At 44.2% G+C, this 17,130-nt stretch overlaps 1 protein-coding gene across 1 annotated transcript in view; it reads left to right on the top strand.

Moving 5' to 3' along the window:
* GATAD2B (GATA zinc finger domain containing 2B) overlaps positions 1-17,130 on the top strand; it is a 64,240-nt gene that overhangs the window by 24,927 nt on the left and 22,183 nt on the right. The window contains exon 2 of the mRNA XM_067539292.1: positions 13,326-13,655. Within this exon, the coding sequence (XP_067395393.1) occupies positions 13,327-13,655 (329 nt within the window). The 5' untranslated portion in view covers position 13,326. The remainder of the gene's footprint in view (positions 1-13,325; positions 13,656-17,130) is intronic.

Genomic DNA, 17,130 nt, shown 5'->3' on the forward strand with positions numbered 1-17,130 from the left:
ATATTTTCTTTTATCCAAAAGACTTATTTCTTTAAAATACATTCATTAGGATCTAGCAAGGTTTCTGGTTTTGAAGTTCTAGATACCCAAGGTGGTGGTAATTGACTTTTTGGATTGACTTCTCTGGAATCGGTTGTTTTCGCAGAAGTAAGAACACTTTAGTTTTTGCTTGCTTGTTACTCTAATATGCATTAAGATGGTTATGTTGAATGCTTAGCTCTGGCTTTCTTTCTGTGCAAATCTGATGGATAATGTGTGGATGTTATTTCTTTAATGTGGACCAACACAACTTCATACACATGCTGTTAGACCAAGAAGTTGCTAGAGTTAGGTGTTAAATCTTTTATACATCAGAGTGGGCTCACTATTTTTATCCCCAAACCTTGTGGATTATAAACTTGTTTTAGTAATCTATTTTGTTTGCTTTCTTGAACTAATGCAGCTTCAGCTATTCGTGATTTGTATTTGAAGAATCTGTTTTCCCGTGTGTGCGTGCGTGCGTGCGTGTGTGTGTGTGTGTTGCTATCACCTTCCTTTAGTCTCTCTGGGATTCCTGCTGGTGAGTTGGGGTACGGTCCTATATGCTTTAGTAAGAGGTCTAGTGTAAAGTGCCTGACAGCATAGAAGCTGGGAATCAGTGGAAAGACATTGTTACAGGATTCCAAGTTCTTCTCCCTGTGTGTGGTGGTGAAGGAGGTTACATAGGCATGTGACAATAATGCTCTTCTAGTTTTTAGACTGATTTCATTAGTTTGAATCAGTGTGCTAGGTAGGGAGCATGAGTAGTGCTGTGGTGTGGGTAGAGAAGCAGTTTGGTTTGGGTTTGGGATGGGTTGCCTAGAACACTGGGCTCTTGCTTACTTGGAGTGTTTTATCTGAGAATTGAAGACTTGAGGTGGGCAGGAGAACCGTCAGGCCTCCTTTGTTGTGGGATGGTTTTTATTCCAAACTTCAGTCAAGCTGAGTGTGGTCCACATGAAGGCTGTTTTTGGCTAACTGGAAACCACTAGGCTATCTGCTTTCCCCTGTGACTGGGCTACTCTGTTTTCAGTGTCCTGAGGATTAGATGGCTTCTCTTCCTCTCTGGTTCCATTTTTCACATGTTGGTGGGGCTGTCCCACTGTTCCTTGAGGCCGCCGGTGCAGGGGCATGGTCAGTTTGGCGTATAGATGTATTTGTTTGCATTCCACTTGGGAAGACAAGAACACAAGTTAATCTTCTTGCCTTTCCACTAGTGTTAACGGGGCTTCTAAATGTCCTTCAGTTATAGCAGATTGCAGTCTAGTTCTGTTCTTGCTTCTCTTTATTGGTGCCAATGGTAGCTGTCTTTTATCACAACTTCCTACTCTGAAAAGATGTCAGATACCGTGTTCAAAGGACTACAGACTTAATCTCCATTTGAGAATGCTTTGCTGCTTTTAGCACAGTCCTTTCCCTTACTGTAGTTCATTTAGAATTGTTTCTAACATCTTTGTGTCCTGAGGGTTCTCACTTTACAAATATGGTTACACAGCAAAATCTCAATGGCTGCCATAGGGTCTGCCATATGTCTGTGCATTGTGCAGTACCCTGTTAAAGCAGTGTGACTCTAGAATGGAGCAAGTGACAGGGTCTGAGATCACTGGCTTCAGGACAAGAGACCTGTGTATGCCAGGAAACCATTCACTTGCAGCTAAGATGCAACCACCTCCTTAGGTAGGTGGACTGTAGAGAGCCCTGTGTTACAGGGTGGTGTGAAGTTTTGATCAAGAACACAAAGGCAGCCTCTCCCACTCCATCCTGCCCCCTGAGCTACAGTAAAAACAGAAGTTTTAAGTTAATTACATCTATAGGCAAAGGGGGTGGGGTGGAGTGTCAGATACATTGTACAAATGTTGTAGGGTATGGAAGGTGCAAAGAAAGCTCTTGTGTCAACAGGGTGCATGCAGAGTGGAGAAGACTGGAGGGAATGTTAGACAAGCAAAGAGATGGGAGTAGAGTGAGGCAAGGTCTCTGGTGTTGGGGGGAACAGGTCCATGGAGAGTCCATGTGAAGGAGGAGGGCAGTTGGGAACTGGATCTTGAAATGAATAGGGAGCCAATGGAGCTGTTAGAGATGGAGGCAGATGTGCTGTTGCTTCCCTGTACGTTTAAGCTGGTGCCTGGTAACATCTTGCATTTCCATCGCATTGTTCTTAGGTTCCAGTTTTTCTTAATATGCAAGTTTAATGAGAGGGAAAGGAAGGTGCAGATGGGGCAGAGTTGAGGTCTGTAGAGAGAGTGATGAACGTGTTTGGTACCAAGGTTGCAGATAGCTTGAAACAAACAAACACACTGCTTCTAAGGTCTCCTCTACTAGATCCCCTCATGGCAACTTATTCTTCCTTGAAAGCAGGGGAGGGCTGAGTTGGTCCTGCTGAAACTCAGACTTGCTTCAAACAGGAGGCCTAGCCTCCCTGAGTCTTTCGCCAGCAGTTGGATGGGGACCTTCGATGACTGGTCTTGGCTTGTCCCCAGCAGTGCTGGATTTCAGCAGAATTAAATGCATTTGATTATCTATTTAAATGGGTATAATATTTTGATGAATTTCTTGAATGAAGGTCTATGAGACTCACCTCAGGCACTTAGTCCTCTGGTATGGGCTGGCAAGGCCAACATGCCATTTCATCCCCCAGTCCAGACTCTCTGTATACAGTGATTGGTGTGGGCAAGACAAGGTTTAAAAAGAAGAATAAGCTAAATGGTGTTAAGCCGGTCAGCGGCCTCTGGCCAGCAGCGTTCAGCCTGGGGAGCCCAACATTTAAAAAAAGCAACCATCCAGCATGTGTGCAGCCCTACATGCCCCAGGTATGGTTGGTCTTGGCACAGTGAACCATGCTGCAGCTGAACCTGTTAAGCTGGCTTTAAAGCTAGCGTGGGAGCCCAACATCCAATAGCCATTTGTCTGGCCTGGGGATGTGGGAGTTTGTGGTAATGGCAGCCTCTCTCCCATTCCGTCTGCAAGGTGAGCTCTTGATACCAGCTGGATGGTGAGATGCAACACTGTCCGTGTAGGATTTCTGCCACACAGGTGGTGGGGGATGCATTTCAATTATCCCTGAACAAGTGGCAGGTGTGGCAATTGCCATGTTAGCTTGGTGATCAGTTTGTCGGCTGCATTCTGACATTGGATGTTAGGTGGAGCAATATGGCTAGGACTGGCAATCGTACAAGTTTTGTTGGCTTCTGTGTGCCTGTTCAAATTCTCCTGGTATGCTCAGACTTTGTGTCTACAAGTCTAACATGGGCACAGTTTAATTAAACTTGGGGCACAATAGGTCTCCAAATGAGTAGCAGAAAATGAGTTCCAGACGACGCAGTGTTTGTACATGTGCTCCCCAGGGGGGCCCTACCAGCTTGTTCAGAAGACAATTTCTGCTCTTTATCTTTGAAGCTACTTTAGTGTGATAGTATTTGTATGTGAGCTTGCATTCTAGGGAGACCCCCTGTAAATACACTGGCTTTTGACATCTCTTTGAATCCAGACTGATGGACTGTGGTTCTTGTTGTGTGAGTGGTGAACAACAGCACCAATGAAATTACATTCCATGTGTTGCTTCAAGGGACTGGATGCCCAGTGTTGTCCCCTGAAGTCAGTAGTCACAGCAGTGCGCCTGCTGCTTAGGGAACTGAGATTTTTAAATTGAAGGGTGGGAAAGAAAAAACAAAAAGAAAAGCAAGTTTTGCATGTGAAACTCCCCCGTTGTGCCCAGTAGCAGGACAAGTGTGCAGCAGAGCATGGGTACTGTGGCCAACTGCCAAGGCAGTGGCAGAAGGGCATGGTGGATGAGTCATGCCCGTTTGACTTTAGAAAGAACAGCGGCACCACATGCAACAAGAGCTGGGGCACATTTCGATGTGTGTCCCTTTCTTCTTCAGTCACCAGTATTGTCACATTTTCTTCCTGAGGGACAAGAGCCCAAGTAGTCATCCTTGCTCTGCGGGTGCTGACAGCTGTGCCTCCCTGACAGCTCACCTCATCATAGCTCCTGGTGCAGCTGGAGCAAAGATGACTAAGGAAGGTTATCACTGCTTGTTCTCAGGTGGGAGTAGGGGCTTCAGCGAGAGGCCTTGTGTTGCTGAAGACTAAGTTGGCCAGGGAAATTTTCCTTTAGCAGAGGCCAGACTGGCTCAGTTGAATGGTCCCTCGAGCCTAGTATGTGGTCTCCAGCACTGGACAGTACCAACTGGTGCAGAGTTTCTTGTACCTTCCCCGAAGAAGGCCATTGTGGAATTGTCTGCCCACAAAATTCCTTCAACCCCTATTAGTCAGTCAAAGATTGGCATAAGCCATGAATCAGGAAAGTTTACACCCTTGCTTTTTAATCCTTATTATTAGAACTCTGGATATTCTTCTTATCATACAAATGGCCAATCCTGGTTTGGAACCTGCCAATGATTTCTTGGGGCAAGGAGTTCCACTGTCTGTGAGAGAATATTCCCCCTTAACAGCTTTGAATTTACCACCTTTCAGTTGAATTGAATGTCCACTGTTCTTCCATCTCACCAGAGGGTGAATAGGAGGTCCTGATTTATATTCCCTAGGTCATTATTTTTGTATCCTTACCACCTCTGCTCAGTAAAACAAAAATCCCACCTCTTCAGTCTCCATCAAAGAATTTTTCTGTGCCTCTAATAGAAGAGAGGTGAAATCTTTTGAGCCAAAGAAGATAGAGGCATCTATTTTGATTAGAAATGTAATTCTTACTCCTTTAGATCCAAAGACTCATGCTAGAGGCTTAATGCTTGTGGAGGAAGGGACCAACAAAGAAGCCATGTCTCCATTCATTTCCAAGATATTTGTGTGGGCATTATCACAAGTCATGGACCAGGGCCCAATTGTGCCAGGCGATATACAGACATGCTCCAAGGAGCTTACAGTCTTAGGCTATGTTCAGACTGACGGCAGCAAAATCTTGATCGATTGAGCGGTCAGTGAGACCTGCTCAATCGATCAGGAAGTCGACTGAGTAAGTCCACCCCTCAAGTAGCGTAGTGCTGAGCCGACGGGAGTCAATGAGGCAGAGATACTGCAAAACCGTTCAAGATGATGGGAGCAGCAGTGAAGGCTCTTGCACTCCTTGCTGAGAAACTGGGGAGGGGCTTAGTGGGGAGGCTGATTCTCAGTGAGGGCAAAGGCTATGGGATGGGAGGAGTAGAGAAAGGAGGGTTTGAAGTAAGTCCATGAAGATCCTTGCAGCAGCAGTGTTTGGCACATGCTGTGTCTAGGTAGCTGGGGCATGAGGTTGTATTGGAGAATGGGGCTGCAGTAGTTGGGGGCAGTGGGAACCTCTGGTAGTCTCTGCATTTTGATTGGATCTATGAATTTGTTCCTTTTTCAGTGAGTTACTGACAGTAGATGGAGAACAAGGGTGAGGGTCTTTCTGTCTTTCCCCAGCCTGGCCTTGCAGGAATCTGAGCAAAAAGAAACAGTTTGTACTATATCCTTTGGAGAAAAACAAACCTGGTGTGGAGGCAGCAGGCTCAGCCCCATGGGGAGAGTGAGCCCCAGGTCACATGGTGTCCAATTGAGAAGTTGCCTTGGGGTTCAACACTCCCAGAAGAAAGATGGCTGATAAGGAGCAGAAGAGAAGGAAATGGGTAGTGGAATAGAGAGAGGAATAGGTTCCACTGGATGAGGGAAGTTTCCTCTCTATCAAAGTATTTACTATGTTTCCAGACTTTCTCCATGAACTCTCTTGTAGGCCAGCATTTCAAGGGGAACATGGGGGTGTCTTCTCTGCTTCTCTTGTGGCCGCCTTCTCCTTGGGGGGTCTGTTAACTTCGAAATGTTGGTTCTAATCTCTGACACCAGCGTTTTTCTGATCCAGTCAGTAAAGCTTGCTCACCTACAGAGATACAGTTGGAGATAATTACAGTCTCTATCAAGTCTGAAACAAAACATGTTTTATAGCTCTTTTGTTTTCCCTTAGGGGACTTTGCCACCATTTGAGGATTTTGTTTCTCTCTTTTTTTGGTGAGTTCCTTTAGGGAAGTGAAATGGAGAATCCGCTTCCTTGGATGTATGGAATTGTTGGGAGTGATTTACAAGGGAATTGCTGTGTTAGGTAGCAGGAGAAAATTCTGAATCATCTGGTTTGTATTATCTTTTGATGTAGATGTGTAGTGAAACCCCTCATCTCTTGGCTTTCAGGTCTGACCCTGAAACAAAGTATATTGTTTAATGCAGTTGAATGATAGGATTCAGAGAGTCTGTATATGTCCCTATCCATCTTAAAATAATCCTGTTATAGGTAACTTTTTAACTGTCAAACACTCAAATGACTTCCTCTGATATGTAAGTCTATATTGATGTAAAGTTAAGAGCAACAAAATTTATGCTTTTGTTTGGGGTTTACTTCCAGATTACGAGTATAAAAGTAAATTTCCATCAGCATGTCCTCTGCTTCAGTCAATGTTGAGTCAAATTTGAAGCGTTTCTAGTTTTTAATCTACTTTTTACTTTTCTTGGTTTACTCTGACGCAAAGCTGGGAAGTGTTTTGTAAGTTCATGACTGTATTGGTCTTCAGATTTACTTGAATATTAAGGAATAGTTTATTCCTTCTAAGTTGGATGAAAAAATACCTACCTACTCCCATGGTTCCTTCTTTCCTGCAGTTAAGGAAGAGGGGAGGGTATTTTGGTATTTCACATGAATCCTAATAAAACTGCAGTTTCTCTCTCTGCCCCTTAACCCTATGTTCTCTTCTTTCCCCTATGCTTGCTTTTGCAACTGAATTATTAACACTGAAGGGCTCTAGTCAGTAGAAAGTTTGAAGCCTAATTTAACTTCTATAGTATTTGGCTCAAAGTACATGCTGATTTACCAAGCCAGTAATGTCCCCTGTCGAGAAGATTAAAATGTTACGATATCTGCTTATGTTGATTATGGGTTTGATTTCTTGTTCCAGCAAAGAAGCGATTTGTAAAAAATCATCAGCATTTTAGGAGTCTTTGATTACCCTCAGATGGGCTGTGGCAGGGAGAGTCAGGATGCTAGCCTACTATCGATAACTTAACCTTTCCTCCTTCAGCATGTGGACTTCTCTATGCAAACTGTATTATTATAGTCAACATCCAGCTGACTTCTGGTGGCTTTTAATTTTCAGGGTGCCACAGCAGCTGAATTCCTGCCTCCAACTCGTCAAAAACCAAACTCTCATTTCTTCTGCAAGGGTCTCTGTGAATTCACACTAATGGGATTCAGTGCCTCTAGTGCTGAGCTGTGGAACTGTATAGAAAAGCACTGTCCAGATTGTTGAGACCTTTGGCCTTAGTGTCCCCAAGACCATGGTAGGTCCTGTACCCTTATGGGGGTTCAGAAGATGTGCATCTGTGTCAGGGAGGGTTGCTAAACAGGTCAGACATGTCTTGTGCCTTGTGCGTGTGGGAGGGTTGTATGTGGTATCTCCATGCATGATTTGCTGTGCTTTTGCTCCTCAGACATGGAGGGGCAGGTAATAAGCACATCTGGCTTCTGTAATCTTCCAGATGGGCCATTCTGATTCTCCCATGGGAGGTTTGAGCTTTGGTTTTGTAATGAGGCATGAGTATCACCTCGCTGCTCCTGCTTAGTGCCTCATTCGATGTTGAGCCTAAGGTCCACCTCCCCAAGGTTGATGCCTACAGTGGCTGAACTTCCCACCAGCACTATCTGGCATCACACACTCAGTCTAGACAATCCACACTTTTATCACACTCTATCAGCACCACCGAAGACTCCTTTGGCACCTCTGGAATTGATGACGGTCAACGCCATACCCGAAAGATAGGCTTCCAGTCCTTTGTGTGACCTTGCACTGGGGCAGAGGGAGAAGAGGAAGTGTTTCATCACTCTGTGTCCAAAGTGCAATTCCAGAATACGTGGGTCTTGGTTGTTAGAATAATGCTGTTGTATTTTGCATGTATGCTCATATCTCCATTGTCCTCAATGATTCTAGCTCAGGTACAGACAAAGATCATTGCAATCCTTCCTCCTCCTCCTTCTCCCCCCCCCCCCCCCCCAAGCATGGAAAAGTACTGGAACATACTGAAAATCTATCAGTGTGAATGATGGGCTTGTTGCCCTTCTGCAGTCCAGGACAAGACCATTGTGTCTTCAGGAGATCTAAATCTCCTTTATACACTCTGGTATTGTTTTATTTTTCTGCTTGCCAGCAAATATTATAGCTGCATTTGTCTTAATGCCAGGTCATGCAACATGAAAGATCTTTGTGCATGAAGCAGTGCAAGGTTTTTGAGTACCAAGACATAATTCAGTGAAATTGCATTCGATTGCTTATCACTTAAGGTGGCATCAACTTTCCTAGATTTTTTCCAGTGATGCTTCTTGTTTATATACCAAACCGGAGCACATTTAGTATGCAAGATAATGGCCTTCTGTTCAGAAAGAGAATCTGCAAGATGTCTTTCCTCCTGGGTGGTATGTACCGTACCCACTGAGGTTTGGTATGAAACTTCATACAGTCTAAAGTAAATAGGGAGCTCTGCTGTTCAGTGATAGCGTGAAGCAGATTAGGAGGAAATTTTGTTCATGCTCATTGTATCCTGTGCCAGCCTTTGCCAAGTACATAGCCCTCTTACTCTGCCATACCCTACTCTTCAACTCCCAAGAGTAGGAAACTTGTGCTGAAGTCCTCTAATGCAGGCTTAACTGGAGCTGTGCATTCTCCGAGCAGCTGGAGCCTTGTTGTGACTCTGGGTGCAATGTGTTTTTGTGCTTGCACATGGTGTCGTTTAAATAACTCCCCTAGACTTAAAGTATTATTTCTCTTTTTCTGAAGTGACCCCAAGTTAAATCAGGGATCTGCATTTCACACCTCTCCCAAAGCACTTTCACTGCTTGTCTGTGCTTGCCTTTCTGTTTGGTTACAGTATACATTAATGCTCCTTCAGCGAGGCCCAGTTATAGACTAGGAAGTTTTCTAGCTGGTGTCACGGAGTCACAGTCCCGGTGCTCTGGATCTCCTCTGAATGAAGTCAGGCAGGACTCTAGTGTAGTCTCCCCCTCCTCAGGGCACATTCTCACCAGGACAAGCAAGCCTTCTTGGCTTCAACACCTCTTGGGTCTGACCTCTGAGCATTCAACGCCTCTCTGTCCACACCGTGAGCGCTCTGTAGTGAGTCCACCTGGAGGGGGCATCTGGGGAAGCCTTACATGGCCCCCAAAGGGCCGTGTATTCCACTTCTGTAGTCAAAAGTGACTCTCAGCCTGCCAGATAAAACAGAAGGGTTTATTGGTTGTCGGGAACACAACGTAGAACAGATCTTGTTAACACAGAAAGCAGGAAATTACAGCGACGTCCATCTTGGGAGTGAGATCCAGAGCTCTGAGTCTAAGTTGGCAATCCAGCTAATTGCTTCAGGTGATGCAGAGAGGGTGGCAAATATCAGCGTGCGATCATGTAGACACCCTTTGACCAGGCGTTCCATACTTTGAAGTCCGTTTCTGCAGTCACAAATAGGATTGTATCTGTCCCCATTTGTGGAGGGCTAGGTGCCTCTTCCAAGTGATATGCAGATGCAATTCAAAGCGGACCATATTTTCCGTGGGACTTGAAAGCCACAGGATTCTTTGGTTGGGCTCTTGATGAAGTGTGTGTTGATCTTTGGGGAGAACCCTGAGTCTTTGAGCTCTTGCACTGCAGGCAAACAAGATTTTCTGGATTTCTGTCAGAATCTTGGTATGTCATTTAAATCTTCATGTACTGGAAGATCCTTGTTCCCTCAAATATGATGGGATACTCAAAGGATTCTCGTGTCACAGCAGATTTGGGGTGGGTGGATGTGTGTTAGTACGAAAAGCAATGGTTGTGGCTTTGATTTTACAGTGCCTGTAATGATCCGCATGGCGGTGTTGAGTCCACAAGTGACGTGCGGGAGCTCTGTGACCAAACAGGTGAGCAGTATTCTGTGGTAGAGTAGACAAGGGTCAGTGAAGAGAGATGTAGAGTTTTTGCATCAGCTCCCCAGGTTGTTTCTGTTGGTAGAGAGTAGTGAACATTTAGTCTCATTTTCCTATCCGGCTGCCTTGATACTGCATTATAGACTGCACATAAATAATTGAGATCATAACTGGCAAATGCCAGGGAACTTCAAATCACAGGTTGTTTGGTCCCAGACATGTGCAGTGGGTACAGAGGAGAGGCATAAATTCGGCTTCCACTGACTCTTACTGTTGTGCTTGTGACATTTTGCTAAACCCCTTGATAGTTTGTGCTTGGCTGGACTTATTCTGCTGTTCTGGTCTATATGCTGCTACTCGATTGGTCAGGTAGAAAAAGCTCATTTACATAAACAGCCAGCGTCTTCGTTGTGCCATCCTGACTTTTTAACTTAGAAACAGGAGGTATTTTGAGGCTGCATGAAAATTTTAATCTATTTCAAATTAGTTTAATCAGATTCTCCTCCCTGACCTGTGTTTCTTCCAAATCATTTTTGAATGGTGAACTTGTTAAACTGACCTTTCTCTGAGCAATCGTAGGAGACAGACCTCCTTTCCCAAGGGGAGTTTTGTTGGTTTGTGTAGTGAGCTTCTTGTCAGTCCTAAGGGGTAACCGATTAAAGCTAACTTCATGCTTCGTTCCCATTTGCCTGGGTGGATGGCTGATTTTAAATCAGGATTAAAATCAGTGATTTAAATCACTTTGATTTGAATCAGACAGGAAACCGTGATTTAAATCCTGTTTTGTATGTGTACTTTTTAGGTTTTTTCCTAAAGAAAAGTTGGTTCTCATTAGTTGGTAACTATTAAAACATGTTTGCAACTAAATATAGCCTTTACATTTAACTTTGGTGCTGTTTTTTGCTAACCGTGAGGATACAATATAGCTATACACATTTATTTAAGCAATCATACAGTTTAATTTAAATTCAGATTCTTAATTTTTATATTTTTATTATGTGAGAAAGTGGTGAATGATGCTCTTCTTATTTACTAAATGATTAATCTTTTACTTGTACTTTTTGAGTGGAAATTCAAATTAAATTAAATGCACAAAAACATTTTTTTAGTAAATACAACTGCATTAAGTGCTGCATACATAATGTTTTTTTCTTATCAAAACATGCAGCATTTAAAACCAAATAATGTATTAAAGAAGGTAAATATCTGTAGTTAATGACTGTTTGTTTCTGGTCACCATGTCCTTCAAGATTATAGAACTAGTAGACCTCAACTTCTCACACTTAGTTTTTATTCAGAGATCGAAAGAGGAAATCAAGCTTTTCTGCTTTTACAACTCCCAATTGGTTTAACTTTGAATGAGCTGGTTATTGCAGTGAGCTAGGAGAATAAAATGAAACAAAGAAAAGAACTCTCTGCACCTGCAGAAGAGGTTGCTGCTGTCACAAGCCCGTTTAGCCCTTCAGAAAACTCTAGTTCCAGGTGCTTAGCCAGTGACTCTCAGCAGATTAGTGGGTTGAATTTCTTTTGAAACTTCACAGCAATCATGATATATTTTTTGTATTTAGTTTAAATGATCTTAACAGACTATAATAGGTTAGGTCTTAATATAGGTTGTCCTTTTAAAACTTTAAGTAGGTATATTTTGAAAAGTAATGGGTAATGTAAATTTTTAATTCATCAATTTAAATAAATAAATGTTACGCACCCTGATTTTCATTGCATCTGTTTGCACTGCAGGAGGTATTTTGCACCTGGAGTGGATGACAGTGTCTGCAGCAAAAAAACTGAAGGGAGTGGGTGGGAATGGTCTTGTATTGTATTGACCTATTTTAGTAAGAAGATGCAGCTTTGTCACTCTAAGTGCATCACATTCTTTATAGACTAACAGGAAAGCAGTTGACTGCAGAAAAATGATACTTTACAGAAGACTTGATTCTTTAAAGTGAAAAATCTTTGCTCCTCTGTCTGACCTGATGACTTGAAGTACTTTTTGCATTGTTTGAGAAGCTTTCTTCAAAGACTAAATCCCGCCCCCCACCCACTCCTTCAAGAACAATCCCGCCCCATGTGCTCCAATGCAAACACCTGACATCCTGTTTTCCATCCTACCCCTGAGAAACAAGATTGCCCTTGGGCATGGTGCATTACCTTACAAAGGGGTGTGATGGAACTCAAACCTCCCTGCTGACCCAGACCACTCCCAGCTGGCTTCTGAAGGTAAAACGCTAGAGAAGGAAACCCTTAGTTCAGCTACAAAATGAGAATGAGATGAAACACCAACCCTATTAAAACTATTGTATGCTCAAATGAAAACGGTCAAATTTCTGAAGGTGATGCCCGGTGCTAGGGCCTCCATGCCCAGAGCTAATCCATAGGCTTGGCATGAGGCTGCTGTCTCTTTGCCAGGGCGTGCTGATTGTGGGAGCATAGCAGAGTGTACCCCAACCCTCCCCCTCATGGCCTGTGCACAGACCCCCGTGAGGGATAGAACCATTTGATGCATCTATGAACAGGTGCAAACAAACATAGCCCATAGACAGTGTGCACCTGCTTCAGGGACCTGTGTTGGCTGTGGTGGGAGAGATGCCGCAATCTTTAGGTAGGGGGTGCTGGGACTGGATGTGGCACGCTGTGCACCCTGACCGAATGCTCTGTGTGCACGCAATTCCAGCAGGTCAGGTTGCCACAGGACGATTCTCTAATGTAGACAAGGTTCATGGCTTGGTTATTACCAAACGTAGACTAATTTTTGCAAAGAAAACGGATAGGAGGCTTCTTGTGAAAGCCAAGCTCAAGTATATATTAGAAGAAGTGGCTGACCCTTCCCTGTAATGTGTCTGAATGAATGGTTTTCATGTATTATCCCTCTGGTTCCCAGTTGGCTAAGACCTCAGCTGTAGTAGCCAGAAACCTCATCCTCTTGCTCCCTTAGTGTAGAATTCCTGATCCATTCCCTGTGCTTGGGCCCCATTGTGCTGGAGCTCCGCCCCCACCCTTGTAGTCTGTTATGTGCATCCCAGCCCACAGCGCTCAGAGAAAACCCAGTCATGGAACACACCAGATTGCAGGAGGCTGGGAACTAAAGCACCCTAAGCTCAACTTGTGGCTTAATTTGCCCAGCTGACCGGGAGGCCTGCAGCCTGTATGGCACATCAGTGGGGCACCAGTGCCTAGTAGAGTGGCTGGGCCCAGGAGTTAGCACTAGGGATTTGGGGAAGAATGCCAGCGATTGCACCAGAGCTTGGGTGTTCTCAAGTTATCAGTCTGCAAAAAGCCTCTGTGGTCAGAGCTCAACAATCTCATAACTTGCACATGAGAATCTTAGTTGGCTGCATTTGCTGCTTTTCCTGCCTGTTGCCCTGATACTGACCCTGCTTTTATGCCATTCTCTCCACCACAGGATGGACAGAATGACAGAAGATGCACTGCGCCTGAACCTCTTAAAACGGAGCTTGGACCAAGCGGACGACCGGGATGACGTCCTAGCAAAAAGGTTGAAAATGGAAGGACACGAGGCCATGGAGCGCCTGAAGATGCTGGCTCTGCTGAAGAGGAAGGATCTGTCAGGCCTTGAGGTACCCCATGAGCTCCCCGTGAAGCAGGACGGTGTTAAAGTCTATGAAGAGAAGCTGAATGGCAGCCTGAGGCCCCATGCTGATGGCAGGACTGCAGGGCGACCAGGCAAGGAGAACATTAATGATGAGCCAGTGGACATGAGTGCAAGGAGAAGGTAGGCCACTGAACAACTGGCATTTGTGTTGGTTACCTCTCAGCACAGACTCTCCTTGACTTTCCACTCAGACAGATACGAGGTCTGCAGTCAGGGGAATTAGAGCAGCATTTAGTGGAGCTGCCTGGGGATCTTCGCCGGCATCTGAATGTCTGCTTGTGAAATGTCTCTGGCAGGTTCAGCTATGAGGAGCAGTTGCTGTGGTTCCCAGCAGAGGTTCTCTGTGAATATTGACAGTGTTCGCCCACTGCCAAGAAGTCTGCCTGTTGTTTTTGCTGTCCATACCGCCCCCTTCAGCGCACACATGGATTTTGTGCCTTTACTGATGTGCTTAGTATATAAACTACAGCAGTAACATGGCTGGTAGGGCCTACCTGTCTGTGTACATTTAAAACAAAGCCCCACTCCATTTAGGCTTTTATTAGCTCCTACAAACGTGACAACTAAAGTCCTCTATTTAGCTGAAGGTAAAGTATGGTGTAAGTGCACGGACAATCAATCTTCACCCTAACCTTGGAGAAACTGGTGACTCCAGGAGTAAGAGGTAATTGTTTTCTTAGCAGAGACTTAGACTGCATGTGAAAAGCAATTGCCAGGGTTATCGAGGCCTGGTGAGTTATGTCCAGTTTCAGGGAGCGGGTTTGGTACCCCTTCCAGCATGTACTTGCATTCTGTTCACATGCCCGGTGCCTGCCTACTTAGTTTGTCTGCAGGTGGGCGGCAGTTATCGAATTCTCTTCATACACCACCCCAGGTTGGGCTGGGGGGTGAGTTTTAAGGAAGTTTGAGATAGCATATCCCCATGTGAGTGAACGTGTGAAGTAGCAGAGGCACTATCATGGAACAGCAAATATCACCTTTATTTCTTGGAATGGTTAAAGGTTCTGATTTTCTGTGTTATGGTTTAATGCTTGGTTAATCCACTGTTTGGCAAGTGTGGAACTGAATAGGAGATTCTGATTCTAGAGAGAACAGTGCTCAGACCTTCCCGTGGTGTGTGGTTTTTTTGGTGAAGTTTTAACACTCTCTTTAAGTGGACAATCAGGTTCTTTGTTCTCCCTGACACGTAGCTGTGAACTCACTTTGGTTCTTATGCAGATTGATGCTTGCTGGTCTAACAAATCCACTGCTGGGTGTAGATGTCATGTAGTTAAAAATAAAATAAAATTGGTATGGCATGCAGGAGGGGCTTGGTTTGCAGCCAGAAACTGGTTATGTTTGTGACTTGGAATGGAATGAAACTTCTTTGAAAGAAGCCATGCTCCTAAAAGCCAAAATCTTTACACATCTAGAATAACTGCAACCTGTTATGCTAGCAGCTTTCCCCATCTCCTTATGGGCTAGCCGGATTTGAACCTCCTGGTTGGCAGAATAGTTCTTTGCTCACACTAGCAGAGTGGCTTCTTTAATGGAAAGGTTTTACATATAACTGTAGACAGGAGCAATTCCTCTTTAATGGGTCCTTTAACAATAAAGATGCCTCATTTGGTGATGGGATGCCTTCTGTCTAGCATTTTGTTCTTCCCATTCTGAATTAAAAGCAACTGGATTGTGATTCAACAAAACCCTGACGACTGTTTTCTGGGTATTTTCGTGTTCGTGGGGTGTTTGGCTGAAGAGTGCCCTCTGGATTTAAGGAGGACTCCTCGATTCTTTGAGAGAGCTGGTGTGCAGGGGCGGGAGGTTTCACATATATTCCAGGTCCCCTCTTGCTACTATAGTATGTGTGCGGTGCTAGTGTATAGTGTACAGAAATGAATGCTTTTAGACACTCGCTTATCTGTCAATTCTGACATGCAAGGAGTTATGGTTGGTGAGTAGGCCTGAGATGCCATAGCAGGAGGGAGAAAGTCTTTCTAATGTACGTTTGCCTGGATTATTTCATTTTGGCTAGCAATTACACATCATGTGTTTTCCATCTATTCAGTTGCTTCTGCCATTGATTTTGTTTTCTTTATCGCAAAGAACCTGCATTTAGGGAGAAGCAGAAACATTATTGTATCCGTCACTGTAGAATCTTGGTGATTGCTACAGAAATTTTCATGTACGAGAAACACCCCTTGATGGAGCAGAGCTTTCCCTTTGTTTAAACTCCTACTGCTTCAGGAGCATCCCAGGGATCCCACTAATTCTTTGGAGAATTGTCTGATTTAAAGGGTGAGCCTTGGACCACATGGCCCAATTAACAGGGAACCAGGAATCAAGAGTTCTCATCCCAGCTCTGTGACTGATTTGTCCTGCAGCTTTGGGCAACTCATTTTATTTGTGATGCATGGATAATATTTAGCCACTTAACAGGGGTGTTAGGAAGATTAGTGTTTAAGCTCAATATAGATGCTGAGTGTACTGGGAATAATAGTGGCTCTCTATGAAGTATTATCATGGGCTATTAACTTGTGTATTCCCATCTCTTCATCATGCACCTACTAATGGGTCAGTTTGTAATAGATTTGGAGCCTGGAGCGTATGGAGGATTGTTTAGTTCTTTGGAGTTCACATTTTGAATGTTCAGTTGTCACTGTGGGGTGGGGGGAGGAATCCAGTCGATATTGAGATTAGTCGGCCAAGTGGTAGAGTTGGACCAAACCAGACATAACCACATAATTTGTAGGGGCGGCATTCTCTTTTAAGAAGTAGTTTCCATCAAGGATGTGTGTTCCCAGAAGAGGCTGGAGTGGCAGATATAATCATAAAAAGAGATACTGGCTTCAGAAGTAAACACTGATGAATCAAACAGAACCATCCCTAAAGAAGAGGGGAGAAAATATTCCAAAAATTTCAAGCATAACCCATAGCAATAGAAATGTGTTTGCTATTCAATTTCCCTGTCCTGTTGAAAAGACCAAGGGCTGGCTTGGAAAAGTCTGCTTCATACACCTCTGCCTGTCTCTTACGTATCTAATGCCGCTTCTCTTCCAGCAATTGTGTTGCAATTCCACTCTTGCCTTGACAAAAGTAAATAACACAGTCCTGACATATTTAATGATTCTTTACAGATGGCCCAGTTTTCCCCTGTCTGGCTTTGATGTTGATTTTTGTCAATGGAATGTAAATAAAATGCACCAGCTGCATCTGAACGTTTGTCCAAAATAATTGCAAGAAATCATATGAGCAGTCTGAATTTAGGAAAATCTCAAAGGAGCCAAAATAGGGTACTTTTAATCAGTTGGCATGTGCCTGTGTGGAAAGTGGAAGCCAAAGATATGAGGAGTTAAAGCTCCTGGAGCAAGCAAAGCAACTGCAGTTACCAGGAGACACTACGGGAATGATGGAGGCTCTCATGAGGAAAGCAGCATCTGTTGTATCAAACTCATAATCTGCGCAGTCTTTTTAACAGAGGCTCATTCTGCACTTGAACACTGACCACCTTCAGTATAGGCGCTAAGGTGTCTGAGGGCCAGTCTACATATGAACTCTCACCGACAGAACAAAAGGTGTGAATTAAAATCTGCTTATAATGGTGCAAAGGTTGCAT

The sequence above is a fragment of the Emydura macquarii genome, unplaced genomic scaffold (genome assembly GCF_026122565.2).
Source record: "Emydura macquarii macquarii isolate MOO-44397 ecotype Brisbane River unplaced genomic scaffold, CSIRO-AGI_Emac_v2 contig_527, whole genome shotgun sequence".
Classification (NCBI taxonomy): Eukaryota; Metazoa; Chordata; order Testudines; family Chelidae; genus Emydura; species Emydura macquarii.